The sequence below is a fragment of the Clarias gariepinus genome, chromosome 8, assembly GCF_024256425.1.
Source record: "Clarias gariepinus isolate MV-2021 ecotype Netherlands chromosome 8, CGAR_prim_01v2, whole genome shotgun sequence".
NCBI lineage: Eukaryota > Metazoa > Chordata > Actinopteri > Siluriformes > Clariidae > Clarias > Clarias gariepinus.
In genome coordinates this window covers 12622388-12637104 of record NC_071107.1, presented here as the reverse complement: position 1 = coordinate 12637104, position 14717 = coordinate 12622388, and the positions used below count along the sequence as shown (strand labels likewise).

At 39.2% G+C, this 14717-nt stretch overlaps 1 protein-coding gene across 1 annotated transcript; it reads right to left on the bottom strand.

The window, feature by feature from the left end:
- Positions 1–808: 808 nt before the first annotated feature.
- On the bottom strand, positions 809–12639 carry tmem132a (transmembrane protein 132A; the record flags this gene model as incomplete). Its single annotated transcript, XM_053501993.1, has 11 exons — positions 809–1679; positions 6222–6413; positions 6568–6787; positions 8040–8242; positions 8444–8602; positions 9369–9564; positions 9808–9960; positions 10048–10550; positions 11288–11497; positions 11592–11806; positions 12588–12639. Coding segments are annotated over 11 exons (2868 nt in total), but the record flags the coding sequence as incomplete, so codon positions are not given.
- Positions 12640–14717: the final 2078 nt, after the last annotated feature.

Below are 14717 nucleotides of genomic sequence, written 5' to 3'. Positions count from 1 at the left end.
ACCCTCCAATACCCTCCAAATTAAAAAAAATCTGCATGAACTGTGGGCCAAAATTCCTTCACAGGAATGTGAAGGAATGTGAAGGAATGTGAAGACTCAATGTCAGTTATAACAAACTCTTAACTGCAGTTTTTGCCGCCAACCAGTTTTACAAGGGATTTTTTATTTTATTTTTTTTGATGATTTTCATCATTCAAATGTGACAAATGTGCAAAAAAATCATGAAGGGGCAAATACTTCCTTATGACAATATGTTTTATATCTATTTATGTAATTTATATCTTTTATAATATTTTATATTCTATACTACAAAGTATTCCTTTATCAGAGATTAAAAACACAGTAATATAAACAAAGCAATAGGAATTATTTCTAGTACCTAAATAAGTCTTCTGTCTAAATTAGAATCTTTTACTACTATTAGGACTCCACTTAATAAATGCTGTTATAAGAGTCAGAATATATTTTTATGTTTAACCAAATGTGCATAACTAAACATTCACCACCACTTTGTGTGAGTTAACACATCAAGTGCTACAGAGCCACATAATGTGAATAAAACAGCGTAAAGGTCAGCGCTTTAAAATGACAAATGTCTCTTTTATTAATTGAAAATCAGTAAACCTTGGTTAAAGGCAAAATTAGGCAAAGCAGCAAAACATTTTTTTCTGGATTATAATACAGTACATCAAATGTCAAATACACATTTAAAGTAACCTACAGAAACAATGAAATGGTTTTGATGGTTGGTGAACGTGAGGATTAGAGAGAATAGCTTTTCTTGGATTCTTATCAACCAGCTCAACAGACAATATCTCACTTTATTCTACTTCACAATTTAAAATCTTTTACTTTTCTGAGACAAATAAAAAGAACTGTTCTAAGTGCAGAAAGACTCTCATCATCCCTCCTTACTATCTCATCTTCTCCTGATTCTTATCGACATTCTCCTCTTCCTGAGTGAATGTCTCTCTCTTCATACGTTTCTGCATTTCTTTATTTTTTCTCTTCCCAAGTTCCCTTATCACCCATGGCATGATGTTGAGTAAGAACAGAAGTGAGGAGAGACACAGCAAACAGAAGACAGCTCCAACTCCAAATATTAACTTTTGGTTTGTATTGTTTTCTTCTCCATTCCCTACGTCAGGAAAAAAATCCACTGCATTTTCTTTGTGAAGGGGTGTCAACACTGTCCTCTCTGAGTTATGCCTGGCAATCATGTCACTGCTTGTATTGTCATCATACTTAGTGGACTTAAGGGTTGTATGCTCCTGTTCGAAGTTATGATACACATTCGTGTCTAACTCTGCAAAAGTATCTGATGCATCAGTTGCCTCAAGGTTAGGGTTTTCACATTCCACAGGCCAGAGGTCTTCGCCTAGGTTTACCCTTATCCACCCTGATCCTTTGGCCAGTGTTCGAGTTTCACCTCCCTGTTTGTTCTCATCCATCTCAATGTGAGCAGTCACATGCTTACAGGTGGAGACCAGAAGCTCTGCTTTCACCAGGGGCCCTCCACCATCTCCTTGCGCAAGGACACGCTGTGATGGACCAGGTGTTATAGCAACCACAGACTCAGATAGTGAGGATAGATTTAGCGAGAAAGGGATTTCACTAAACGCAGAGAGCAGAACGGTAGTGTCATCACCAAACTGTAGCCAAACACTAAATGAAGCTTCCTGAGAGAAAGAGTAATGAGAGAAAGAAATGTAAAAGTACAACTGTAGAGGTAAAAAGAGAGAGAGAAATAATTGGCTTAGTAGAACCCACACTTGTGCCCAAAACTTAATAAGACATTTGAAAAAGCAACTTCAAGAATATGACACAAGTTTAGTTTTATCCTTATCTTACTACCACATCTTTCCCCATCTATGCTAACATCGCTAAGCAATCGATGGCTATAATGAGCTATGACTTCAAAACATGCATTTCTGATGACCCAAACTCTGGCAACCTTTAGGCACATACACACCCAATCAAATTCAAATTCAAATTTTATTTGTCACATACACAAACATACACAGTACGAAATGTAGTGAAATGCATTTTACGGCTGCCATTGACCCTAGAAGAGAATTAAGTTTACAAATAAGAAATAAATATGAATAAAAGAAATACGATAGAAATTAAATAAAAATTAAATTAAACTAGGAAAAATAGAACTAAAAATAAAAATAGAAATGTGCTAGGAAAAAAATAGAACTAAAAATAAAAATAGAAATAGAAATATGATGTGCAAAAATAGAAATCTACTGTACAAATTGAAATATACTGTGCTGTGTGTGCAAATATGCATAGAATAAAGTGACTTTGTGCAGAGGTTATTAAAGTGTCTTTGTGCACTGGTCCAGGATGTAAACGTAAAACTGTAAAATGTAGTGTAGTTGTGAAGGTAGGTGTGCAAAGTTATTAAAGTGTCTTTGTGCAATGGTCCAGGATGTAAGCGTACGACATGTAGTGTATATATGAAGGAAGGTGAGCATGTAATTGTCCATAGTGTTCATGGATGTAAGAAGATTGATGGATTTGATCAATTATGAAAAAGATGAAAAGATTGTTAGTTCTGCATAGTGGTGTGGTTGTGGTTGAGAGACCTTATCGCCTGCGGGAAGAAGCTCCTCCTCAGTCTCTCTGTGTTGGCCTTCAAGGAGCGGAATCGCTTCCCAGACCGCAACAGAGTAAACAGTCCGTTATTGGGGTGACTGAGGTCCTTCACGATCTTCCTGGCCTTGGTCAAGCACTGCTTGCTGTAGATTGAGTGCAGGTCAGGGAGCTCGATGCGAATGATGCGCTCAGCTGATCGCACTACCCTCTGTAGAGCTCGTCTGTCCTGCATGGTGCTGTTCCCGAACCAGGTCGTGATATTTCCCGTCAGGATGCTCTCTATGGTGCAGGAGTAGAAATTCCTGAGCACCTTGGAGGGCAGTCTAAAGTCTCTCAAGCGTCTGAGGTGGTAGAGACGCTGCCGGGCCTTTTTTACCACGGTGTTGATGTGACAGGACCATGCCAGGTCCTGCGTGATGTGAACACCGAGGTATCTGAAGCTGTCCACTCTCTCCACTGGGCTCCTGTTGATGACGGGGATCTGGTAGTTCCTCACCTGCTTTGTACTAAAGTCCACTATCAGCTCCTTTGTCTTACTGACGTTCAGGAGGAGATTGTTTCTCTGGCACCAGTTCTCCAGATTTCCAACCTCCTCCAGGTAGGCCGTCTCATCGTTGTTCGTGATCAGGCCCACCACAACAGTGTCGTCAGCGAACTTGATGATGGTGGTGGAGCTGGTAGTGGCCACGCAGTCGTGGGTGTACAGAGAGTACAGCAGGGGGCTCAGAACACAACCCTGGGGGGCTCCAGTGCTGAGAGTGAGGGAGGCTGAGAGATGTCCGCCCATCCTTACTGCCTGTGGTCTGCCAGTCAGAAAATTGGAGATCCACTGACACATTGATGAGCTGAGTCCCAGGTGCTCCAGCTTGGTGGTAAGTGTGGGGGGAATTATGGTATTAAATGCAGAACTGTAGTCGATGAAGAGCATTTTCACATAATTTCCCCTCTGAGTGTCCAGGTGAGTGAGAGATGTATGAAGGAGATGAGAGATTGCATCGTCCGTGGAACGGTTTGTACGATAAGCGAACTGTAGTGGGTCTAGTGTGTCTGGTAGTGAAGAGATGATGAAGTCTCTGACCAGGCGTTCAAAGCACTTCATCACTACTGAAGTGAGGGCTACAGGGCGATAATCATTGAGGGAAGCAGGATGAGGTTTCTTTGGGACAGGAACAATGATGGACTCTTTGAAGCATGTGGGGATCACCGACTGAGATAAAGAGATGTTGAATATCTCAGTGAACACAGGTGCTAGCTGGTCTGCGCAGGCTCTGAGAATACGGCCTGAGATGCCGTCTGGTCCTGCTGCTTTCCTGGTGTTCACTCTCTTGAAGGCTCTCCTCACGTCATGCTCTGAGATGATGAACGCGCTTCCGGTGCTGGCAGTGACTTCCTGTCTGCAGCCGTGAGCACCGCTAGCATTAGCATCGCTAGTGTCTTTAGCTGCAGCCTCGAAGCGAGCATAGAAAGTGTTCAGCTCGTCTGCCAGAGACACGTCTGCGTTTATCATACCGGATGTTGGTGCTTTATAATCTGTTATTGTCCTTAATCCCTGCCACAGGCTCCTAGAGTCACTCTGTTGGAGTTGTGACTCTAGTTTCCTCCCGTAGCGCTGCTTCGCCTCTTTCACCGCCTTCCGGACGCTGTATGACGCAGCCTTGTACGGTTCCATGTCCCCCGACGCGAGTCCCGTGTTGTAGGCAGCGGTGCGAGATCTCAGAGCGTCGCGGATGGTTTTATCCACCCACGGCTTCTGGTTGGGAAACGTTTTAATAGTCTTTTTTTCTACGGTATCGTCCGCTAGTTTCCCGATGAATCCCACAACCGCTTCCGTAAACACGCTGACGTCACCATCGGAGCTGTTTCTGAACATGTCCCAGTCTGCGTCATCGAGTGCGTCCTGTAACGCGGCCACCGATTGGTCCGTCCAGCACGCAACCTCCCTCTGAACCGGAACTTTCTGTTTCAGCCTTTGTTTGTATTTTGGCATGAGGAAGATGGCGGCGTGGTCGGATTTACCAAACGGTGGACAAGATTGTGCCTTGTAGCCGTCCTTGACCGTTGTATAGCAGTGATCCAGTGTCCTTTCGCCCCTGGTGGGGCAGGTGATGTGCTGATAAAAGTTCGGCGCTGCGCGTTTGAGGTTGGCACTGTTAAAGTCCCCCGCCACAATAAGCGCAGCGTCCCGGTGTTGTGTTTGTTGCTGTGTGAGTGCCTCATGCAGCTCGCATAAGGCAGTGTCCATGTCCGCTTGTGGTGGAATATAAACGGCGCTGATTATGACCGATGTAAACTCCCGAGGAAGGTAAAAAGGACGACACATGATGGACAGTAGTTCCAGGTTGGGTGTGCAGGAGCGTGTGAGAGGAACAACGCTCGCGCTGTTGCACCAGCTGCTGTTCACCATTAAACACACGCCGCCTCCCCTTGACTTCCCCGAGTCCCGCGTCCTGTCCATGCGGTGAACCGAGAAGAACTCGGCCGGCTGAATGGCGTGGTCCGGCACCGCTGGGTTCAGCCATGTCTCGGTGAAACAGAGGAGATTGCAGTCCCGAATGTCTCTCTGGAACTTTATCCTGGCCCTGAGGTCATCGAGTTTGTTTTCCAGTGACTGGACGTTGGCGAGCAGGATGCTAGGCAGAGGTGTGCGGTGTGCACGTGCTCTCAGCCTGTTCCTGACGCCGGCTCGTTTCCCTCGAGGCCGCCGCTTCGCGTCGCGTCCTTTGTTGTCCCTCAGGATCTCACTCGGCCAGCTCGGATCCGGAGTTAAAAACGTCGAATTGTGAGTACATTGTATACCAATAGAAACAAGAGTGTCTCTATCATAACTAATGTACCCCATGGTGGTAATTTTGCCGGTTTTAAAACGCTGTAAACTAACTTAAAGAACAAAAACAGAGAAAAGGTGGTCGGAGCAGTCGTGACGGCAGCCGACCTCACCGGCGCCATCTTGGAATAAATAGATGGCGCAATCGTACACAATCGTCCATCTATCTATCCAGTGTCTATATCTCTTACCTTGTGTAGGGTCTTAAAGGGGCTGGAGCCTATCCCAGGAAACATGGTTCACAAGGCATGGTGCATCTTGGATGGGGTGTCAACCCATAAAAACGAACAATTACACACACCCACACAACCAATCATATAGAACCATCCATCCATCTATCCACTGACTATAGCATTATATATAAGCATGGATGGAGACAGACGAGGTAGAAAGATAAAGATAAGACTAATCATAATCTTAAAGTTGCTTTTGTAGGGTCATGGGGGGGGGGGGGCTATCCTAGGAAACATGGGTTCCTCAAGATGAAGTACTCCTTAAATGGTGTACCAACCCATCACAAGGCACAAATACTCACACACCTACTGTATTTATGCACAACCAGCAATTCGAAAATCATCTTTGTGGATTTTTTGACAATCTGCCATATGTCATTGGACAGTATGGGAAAATGGAGTACAGAAAGAAAACCGCCAAGGATAATAAGAACAGGCCGATTTCATTCACTCAAACTGGAGCCAAGATTCAAGCCACCAAGTCTGATGACTGTGCTAACTATCATAGTAATTACTGTAACTACTAGTACAAAGGTACCAAAAAAATTCTGATAACTTACTTGTCCATAATTATTAAGTGTGTTATGAGAAGTCACAGTTGCTGTGATGACAGTAGGATTTAAAGCACTTGCGGTGACTGACAGACGAAGACCACCGACTAAATGTACAGAAATTTCCGCAGGGGCCACAGATTCAGAAGTCACAATGACATCAGCAGTGCCAAGTACACCATCCCATTGACTAGATATCAACTGAGAGGGGATGAGAAAGTATAACATATAATTTATAATTCATTATGAAGCTGCCTTAAAAGTAAATTAGTAGATCTTTTAAAATACTATCATGATATTAAAATGATGCTGTGACAAATAAATATTTCTCAGATTTATGGTTTTAGATACTAACATTTAATGAAGTTACTCCAGGCTCTAATCCAATTACATAATTCTTCTCATGAAGAGTTGCAACCTGAGAGTTTTCTATCCTCAGGGAATCATGAACCAGGTCTGTTACATCCACAAACCAATCACATGATCCAAGCATGCAGGTAAGCTGTCCCTGGCCTGACTTGGCACCAAATTGTGCAAGGATCTGTATGGTTGCCCTTTGATAAACTGGAGTGCATCTGAAAGAGAAAGTAAAAAAGAAGGGCAGACAACAGTAGAGAGTAAAGACAGAGTTGGAGAGTATAATTATGTTAATTTTAGGTCCTAAATTCATCCCTTCCTATTACAGTGAAATCTTGGATTGCGAGCAGAATTCGTTCAGGAGGCGTGCTCTTATATCAAAACACTCGTAAATCGAATTTTTTCAACCCAAAAGAATAAATACATAAAAATAATTAATACAAAATATAAAGTAAAAATAAAACAAATGAACCTGCACTTTACCTTTAAAAAAGATTCAAAGGTAAAGTGCAAGGTAAAAGTTATTAAAAATAAATCCAGACAGACAAATGTTTGCGTTAGTGTTTGTATATGTAAATGTAATGTAAATGTTTGTATGAAAAGGAGAGGAGGTATGACAATCTCCTCTCCCTCTTCTCGTCTTACAATAATCCTTCCTATATAATTCCTCCTCTCTTATTTAAGGTGGGGAGGGCTACTGTGTGGGACGTCTTTCACACACACACTCATTAACAGAAACACTGCCTCATCGGGAAAATTAGCAAGGAACTATCTCTAATAACACTCGAGTGAGCACACACTAACAGAACCACTGCTGTGAAGTAAATATACAGTGAAACCTCGGATTGCGGGTAACGCAGTTTGTGAGTGTTCGACAAACCTGAGTGATCAATGATTTTGTGTTTGGCAAGAGAGGGAGAGAGAGAGAGTCAACCGGCACGGTTTCAAATTACGCATGCACACACAACGCACACAAATAACGACAGGCTGAGGGGCTGAAAGTAAGAGTCTCCTCTTACTTTAGCTTCACAAACATACACAAACACACACACACACAAACCACCTGCGCGCATAAATGGAAACGCCTATCTGTCGGGATTTATTTTTTTACTTTTTTTAAAGGTAAAGTGCAGGTTAATTTGTTTTATTTTTACTTTAAATTTTGTATTAATTATTTTTATGTATTATTTTTTGGGGGCTGTGGAACGAATAGTTTGAGTTTCCATTATTTCTTATTACAGTAAGTCAGTCAGTCAGTTATCTTAAAACTCTTTTGTCCTGATCATGGTCAATGTGATCCAGAGAAAGCTGGATTGCAAAGAAATCCACATATGGACATGTTTTTGGACCAGGGACTGTAATTTAAAAAGTTAATAGAAGTCATTTATAAATGAATCCATAAACGTTCTGTCATTGTTAAAAGGAACCAATCTACAGCCACAAATTTGTGCTTCAAGGACTGATCCATACCTGCTGTCTTGGTAATAGCTCCAGCCCTTAATGGGGCTCAGTACAGTGTCGGAGAGAGAGATTTGAAGAGGAACTACTGGAGCCCATACAGTCAGGCATAAAGAATCTCTAAGATTGCCCAGAAAAAACTCCACCTTTACACAGGTACTGCCCACCCCAGATTCACTTCCATCAACATAAGCTGCTGAGCAGTCACTTGATACCTGCAAAAATAAAAGCTGCATTATAAGCACTTGCAAGACTTAAATTAGCTTATTTAAAGCAAATACTGTACATACATACACATTAGAGCTAATCTAACCTTAAAGATAAGTATTTTTAATATGCTATAATGTATAATGTGTTCTTCAAAGTTATATGCTATATGCTATAATGTACTGTATAATGAGCTCTTATCAATTTACCTTCACAATGTCTTCATTGGTTGATTGACAGTTTACTGATGCAGTAATATCCATCATGCTTGTTACCATCATGTTACCATCATGCCCAATGGCCAGTACTACAATTGGGACAAAAACTGGTTGGCTAGTCAAGATGGCTGTGTTCATTATGGTGTTGCTCTGTTAATGTAAAAAAATTAACAGGGATAGAAAATAAAGAGCATAAAGGTTTGAAGCCTTTCACAAATATCAATTCAGGTTAAGTTTATATAAAGCCTACAATCACCAAAAAGTTGCAACTTTACAGACCCTTAACTCTCAACAGTCCCAAGCTTACAAGCATTATAAAGGACCAAAGAAAAAAATTAAGAGAAAATGGAATATGCGCAAGAAGTGTTTGCGACTTTCGTGTTTCTTGCACTCACTCTGGACATTCCAGACGTTCATTGACACTAGTGGCCACTGCACACCTGCACATTCGTAGACATCAGTTACTTACTCTAACATAAGTCACTGTAAATATGTCACTTTCAGGCATATTTGCACACTCTCTGTACATTCTGTTTTCCTGATGCACCCCCAGGACATTTCTATTTATATTTAAGTTCATTCCCACACAAAAAAAACCCTCTATTTTCTATATTGTACAGCTGTTTTTCTTATTTTTCTTATATATTTTTATTTTTATTATATTTTTCTCACATTGTATATTTTGTACTGTACAGATATTTTATTCCTTCTTAGTTAAATTTACTTTCTATTTTTCTTTTTTTTATATTTATATCCTATTAATAGTCTTTTATTTTAAGATCACAGGCAGTCGTCTAAGCATTTCACTGCATATCGTACTGTATATGTGACAAATAAAACTTGAATTGGATTTTGAAATTTGAAGGGACCTTCTTGATTTGGGTGATGTTTGTAGTTTGTAGCATTATTGATATACCTCAGCGATGGAAGCAATGCCCACTATCTCTCTGTCCGAAAAGGAGAAAAAAGACGTTACTGCTCCATGTGGTGAAACCAGTCGCTTGTTCATGGTTTCCTCCACCCACCAGTTTACTGGAACTGTCATTGCGACTCCAAAGCTTTTTTGTAAACCCTCAAATGAGAGACAGGCCAGCAGTTGCAGAGCTGAGGTGCTGAACAAGATGATGGAACAGAAATTAATAAATAGATTGAATTATTTGAGATGTAACACATGGTTCATCATATGAGCAAACTATACTATACTGCACAGAACTAGGCGAAATACATATACATATATAGCAAAGCAAAATCCAACATTCTGGTCTTTTTAATAGATTTCTGAGAGAAATATTTGTAATATATTTTGGAAACACTACACTTCCATGTCATTATGTTATAAAAGCTTTTAGACTTACCCACTTCCGTCTATTACAGTACCAGATCTGTGAGAGATTATGGAAATTGTGTCATGTTTGGGGCCTGATGTGTTCTGTACTTTAACAACCCAGAGGTGAGAGTTTTTTTGTGGATGAGCTTGTACTGACAGTAACCCTTTCTTCACTTTAAGCCTAAGGGAGAAAAAAAAATCAGCATTGACTGCAAATTTTCAGACTGGTTGATCTAATATGTGTGATTCGAAGGACAACCAATCATACTTCACAATGAGGAAGTCTCCACTAAAATTCTCCCTTAGATTTATTGAGACTTCAACTTGTTTTCCAGCTTGCACGGGCCCCTTGTTGTAGTAAATTAGAACATCTGAATTCAGCCATAGCTCATCCTGATCATGTTTACTGGAGCAAGAAATACCTTGCACTGGTTTGTTAGTTTTGGTTTCTTTTTCCGGAAGAGCTACTGATCCAATGTAGTAAAGATTTCTCTGCGACTGCTTCCCCGCAGAGCATCTTGGAGGTGACATCTTACGGTTTGTTTCACTGCCAAAGAAAGAATAGTAGAGCTGGATCATATGATTAAGGACTCCAGATTTAGAACTAAGAGATGCTGGGAAGTTTGTCCTCCACGGACTGCGGTTATGGGATCGTAGTCTGTGTGGATGTCGTTGTCTGACTTTTTGGCTCTGGTTTAGATGAATAGTCTCATCAGGCTTAAACCAGTCTTTGGGTAAATTCATGGTGACCACACACAGCCCTAGTGGAGGCTTCTGATCATCATGGTGCAAGGGAAAAATATTTAAAAAAAAGAAAAATTAATACATCAAACAGTCTGTGAACATCAATGCAGCAAGCAGAAGGGTTTCAAGTAAACAACTTGTTTAACAGTTTCATAACCCGTTATCCAAAGGCTTTGTAAATGCACGATATGTAGTGCCTTGCTACAACAGTGAAATCCTGCAATGCTTAAAGCAGCAGTCATTTATTGATGGAGAACGGGCCAGATGTGAACTAATTCTTTTTATAATTTAGTAGTTCTCTGACACTGTAGCCTCGGTTGCAGATTGTGTGTTTTGGATTTTCTAATCATGCATTTGTGTCAATTATTTAGCTGAGGGGAGACAAAAGACCAGATAAAATGCTAGAGCCATAAACTCAGAAATGGAAAGATTTTTCATTTCAATGGTGTATTTTTCATCTCAATATTCTAATTATAGGACTGCCAACACAGCTTGTTTAACAATAAGTCAATGAAAAAAGAAAGTAAAGACAAATTAACATATTTCATTTGTTCAGTGGGCATTATATTAGTCAAACGTGACAATGTGCAGTGACCAGTGTGAAACAGAATATAACCTCTGTGAGTTGAGTTACTGTTTTGTAGGCATACATGTCTTTAATGGTTACGCATCACAAGACAATTGTTAACATCATTTAGTTATGACATTTGCCTTACACAGACCTTTGTAAGCAGGGATTACATGCAAAGCTTATTTGGCAATACCTGGGGAATACATGATGCTTTCTGCTCCTCTGTTTGTTTAAAAGCATGAAGGGTCACACATGTTCTTCTGCTTAAATCACCTTTCATGTAAAACAACACTCTGACTGTAAAACATTCTCCTTGTTCAGGCCCCCAATTTTGTTCAACTGATTTGGAAAGCAGATATGCAGCAGGAGGTACAGAAGTCAGACCTAAAGCTTCAGAAACTAGCTGGAGAAAAAAGAAAGACGAGGGAAGATAATTGATAGACAAATATTAATTTTAAACCCAGTAAATGTTGAAATGAATAATATTGGAACAGTACCTGAGTCACAGAGTAAGACCCAAATGTAGCATGGAGGACTGGTTTAGAGTCAGTTCCCACAGGAGGCACAAGCAGCAGAGACTGTGTAAAGGAGAAAGGGCTGGAGTTGGTAAAGAGGTGGCTCAGCTCAGACTCAGAAACGATGACAGAGTGCCATGGGGGAAGGACAGAGATTTGAACTGGCAGGGAAAGAAGGGGTGGAGGCTGGGTGTGGGCTTGAGTTTAAGAAAGTGGGGAGAAAGGTTGTAGATCATATTATGCATTGATAAGAGAATTTACTTCTTCTAAATTATAGAGGTTAAATGAAAGAAATTGAAAATAAATGTTTTACTGTAACAAGCTGCAACCTGCCTTAATATACCATTTAAAAATTGGTTGTTTATGTAACAACCTGAGCAGCAATTTCCCCTAATTTCATCTGTTCAACCACTCAACATTCAGCATCACCAGTATACTAATAAATGGCCTGATCATCTGTCATCTGCACCTGGTTCACATTGTTATGTTATGTTTTAATGCTTGAATGATTCATAGAGCATTGTGCATAGAGCATAGAGCATTAACAAAGAACATTCCTCTAAAACTGGTCAGGTACAGGGACTAGACTAAAAATTTGAGCCGAAAACTTGGCAAAAATGGGAGCCAAAAAAGTCTGTCAGGAAGTTTAGGAATCTGTTCCTCAAGGCTTAATTAAAAATCTGGTTATTTGAAACAAAAATATGAAGAAATGAGGAATGTCTCAAATATAGTATTGTACATATGCATACATGTTTGTACTAGTATATATGTATAGGAGCAGTACAAAAAAAATAATAAAGTAATATCTCAGATATTATATATACAAAAGTAATATATACAAAAAATGCAGAAGGATTTTGTCAAACCATCATGGTAAACTGGGATTCTTTAAATGAATAGAAGCAGACACTTACAATAGTATTGGATGTAAATCTGGTTTTTATATATTAATACAGTGTAAACAAATTGTGAACTTACAAAGCACCACAAAGTAGCAGAGAAATATGGTCAGTTTCATGGTCAGAGAGCAAATTTTTCAAGCATCACCATCACTTAATTCCTAAATCAAGACACGCACACACACACACACGCACACACACACACACACATCAATAAATAAAATACGAGTTATTTATTATTTATTTAAAAATAAAAAAATAAATATATCTATATACAGTGTATATACAGTATATAATTAGTAAATATATGACAGAATAGTTTTTCTAAACATGTAGTAATTACATTGCAGAAAATTATAACAGTGTACAGCTGAGAGTTACTGTATGTTTACTCTGGCTGCAGCAAAATGAATTAATTTACTTACATCATTTGTTCGTTGCCCCCAGAATGTGAAACACAAAAGCAGAATTTTGGCCTCTCCTTTCAGGCAGGACTAAATTAAAATAAGTTATATATTTTTCTCACTATGATACTAAGCGACACAGCTTCCTGTTTTGCCAGTTCTCTCAATCTATCCAACAATGGCTTTTTTTTTGTCTTTCTATTTCTCATTGAGGTATAGCCCTTGTGTCTGGATATATATATATATATATATATATATATATATATATATATATATATATATATATATTTCCGCCTCCCTCTCTCTCTCTCCCTCTCCCTCTTTCATGTTCTGATTCTCTCTCTCTCACCCACAACATGCAGATTTATCCATTTAAAATGGTAAATAATCCCCCCTCTTTCTCTCTATTGCAATTTATATCATCTCCTATTTTTCTTCATCTCCCTTTCTTGTATTTTTTTGTGTTTATGCGGATATATATACAATCTATACAAGAAAGCCCCATTATAGCCCCACCAATAAAAACAAGTGAAAATACATGTAGTAAACCCCTCACCACCAGGTTTATGCTCAAAAAGTAGTTTGTGTGATTTAAAGCAAGGGGAAATAAAAATTCTGATACTTTTTTCTGTTGATGTTTTTAATATACTGGTATAATTTTATGTAGATTGCATTATATACACCAGTGCATATATCCATTTCAGAATTCACATGCATAATGTGCTTATAAAAATGTAGGAACAAATATTTTATTTATTTATTTATTTATTTATTTAATATGATGATAAATGATAGATAAAAAAAGTTACACAAAAACACAAATGCTCCAAAAATGTTCTTGGCCAAATTGCATCTGGTGTTGTTATAAGAGTTTTTGCCACTGGTTGTGAAGATTTCATGCAACAAGTAGCAATCATGATAAAGGTAATGGAATTTCTTTTTTTCAGGTGTGACATTATTAGTATTATTATAACAACTCAGAGAGATAATATATAGCATTTACAGCCCTATCACTACAATTGTACTGCATTATAATATAGGTATGCAACTATAATAATATTTTTTAAGATTCATGGCACCACAACAAATCTTCCTCGCACAGGAAAACCAGACGAGAATTTAACAAAATGCTCTCAGACTAATTAAGAAAAACCAGCAGACACTCAAAAAGATTTGAAGAATGACCTGACAACAGCAGGAACAACAGTTACACAGATCACAATGCCCTCTGAAACACATCGCACTCATCTCCGCTCATACTACCCACGCAATACTCCTCCGCTGAAACTGAGGCACAGACATGCACTTCTATAAGCATTTAGACAAGTCAAAACTTGGTTGGAACAATATTCGCTAATCAGATGAAACAAAAAGTAATCCTAGCATTTGTCTGGCTTTGTTTATGGAGGATTGTAAAATTATAAATCTATTAGAGGGCCCCTTATAACCTTGCGGAGTTGAGACTAAAACTGTTGATGTTACAAGAAGTACATTACATAGACGTCTCGAAGAGGTAACTGCCAAAAACGGCACTGCAACAAGGTACCTATGTTATTCATTTACGGTGTTTTAGTATTTTTTCCCATTTTCAAGAACACACCTTTGTTTGTGCTTGTGTGGTTTCTTTTATATTAATAAGTACAAAAGTAAAAGAATACTGAATAGTGCAAATGTGTCTAAATAATTATTTCCCACCATTGTAAATTTATATAAGTAAATGTAATTTAAGGTTTGATTAAGAGGTTAATGCAATGACAAAAATGTATTAAAGTCAGAATCCTGTTAGCATATAGTGTGTGTGTGTG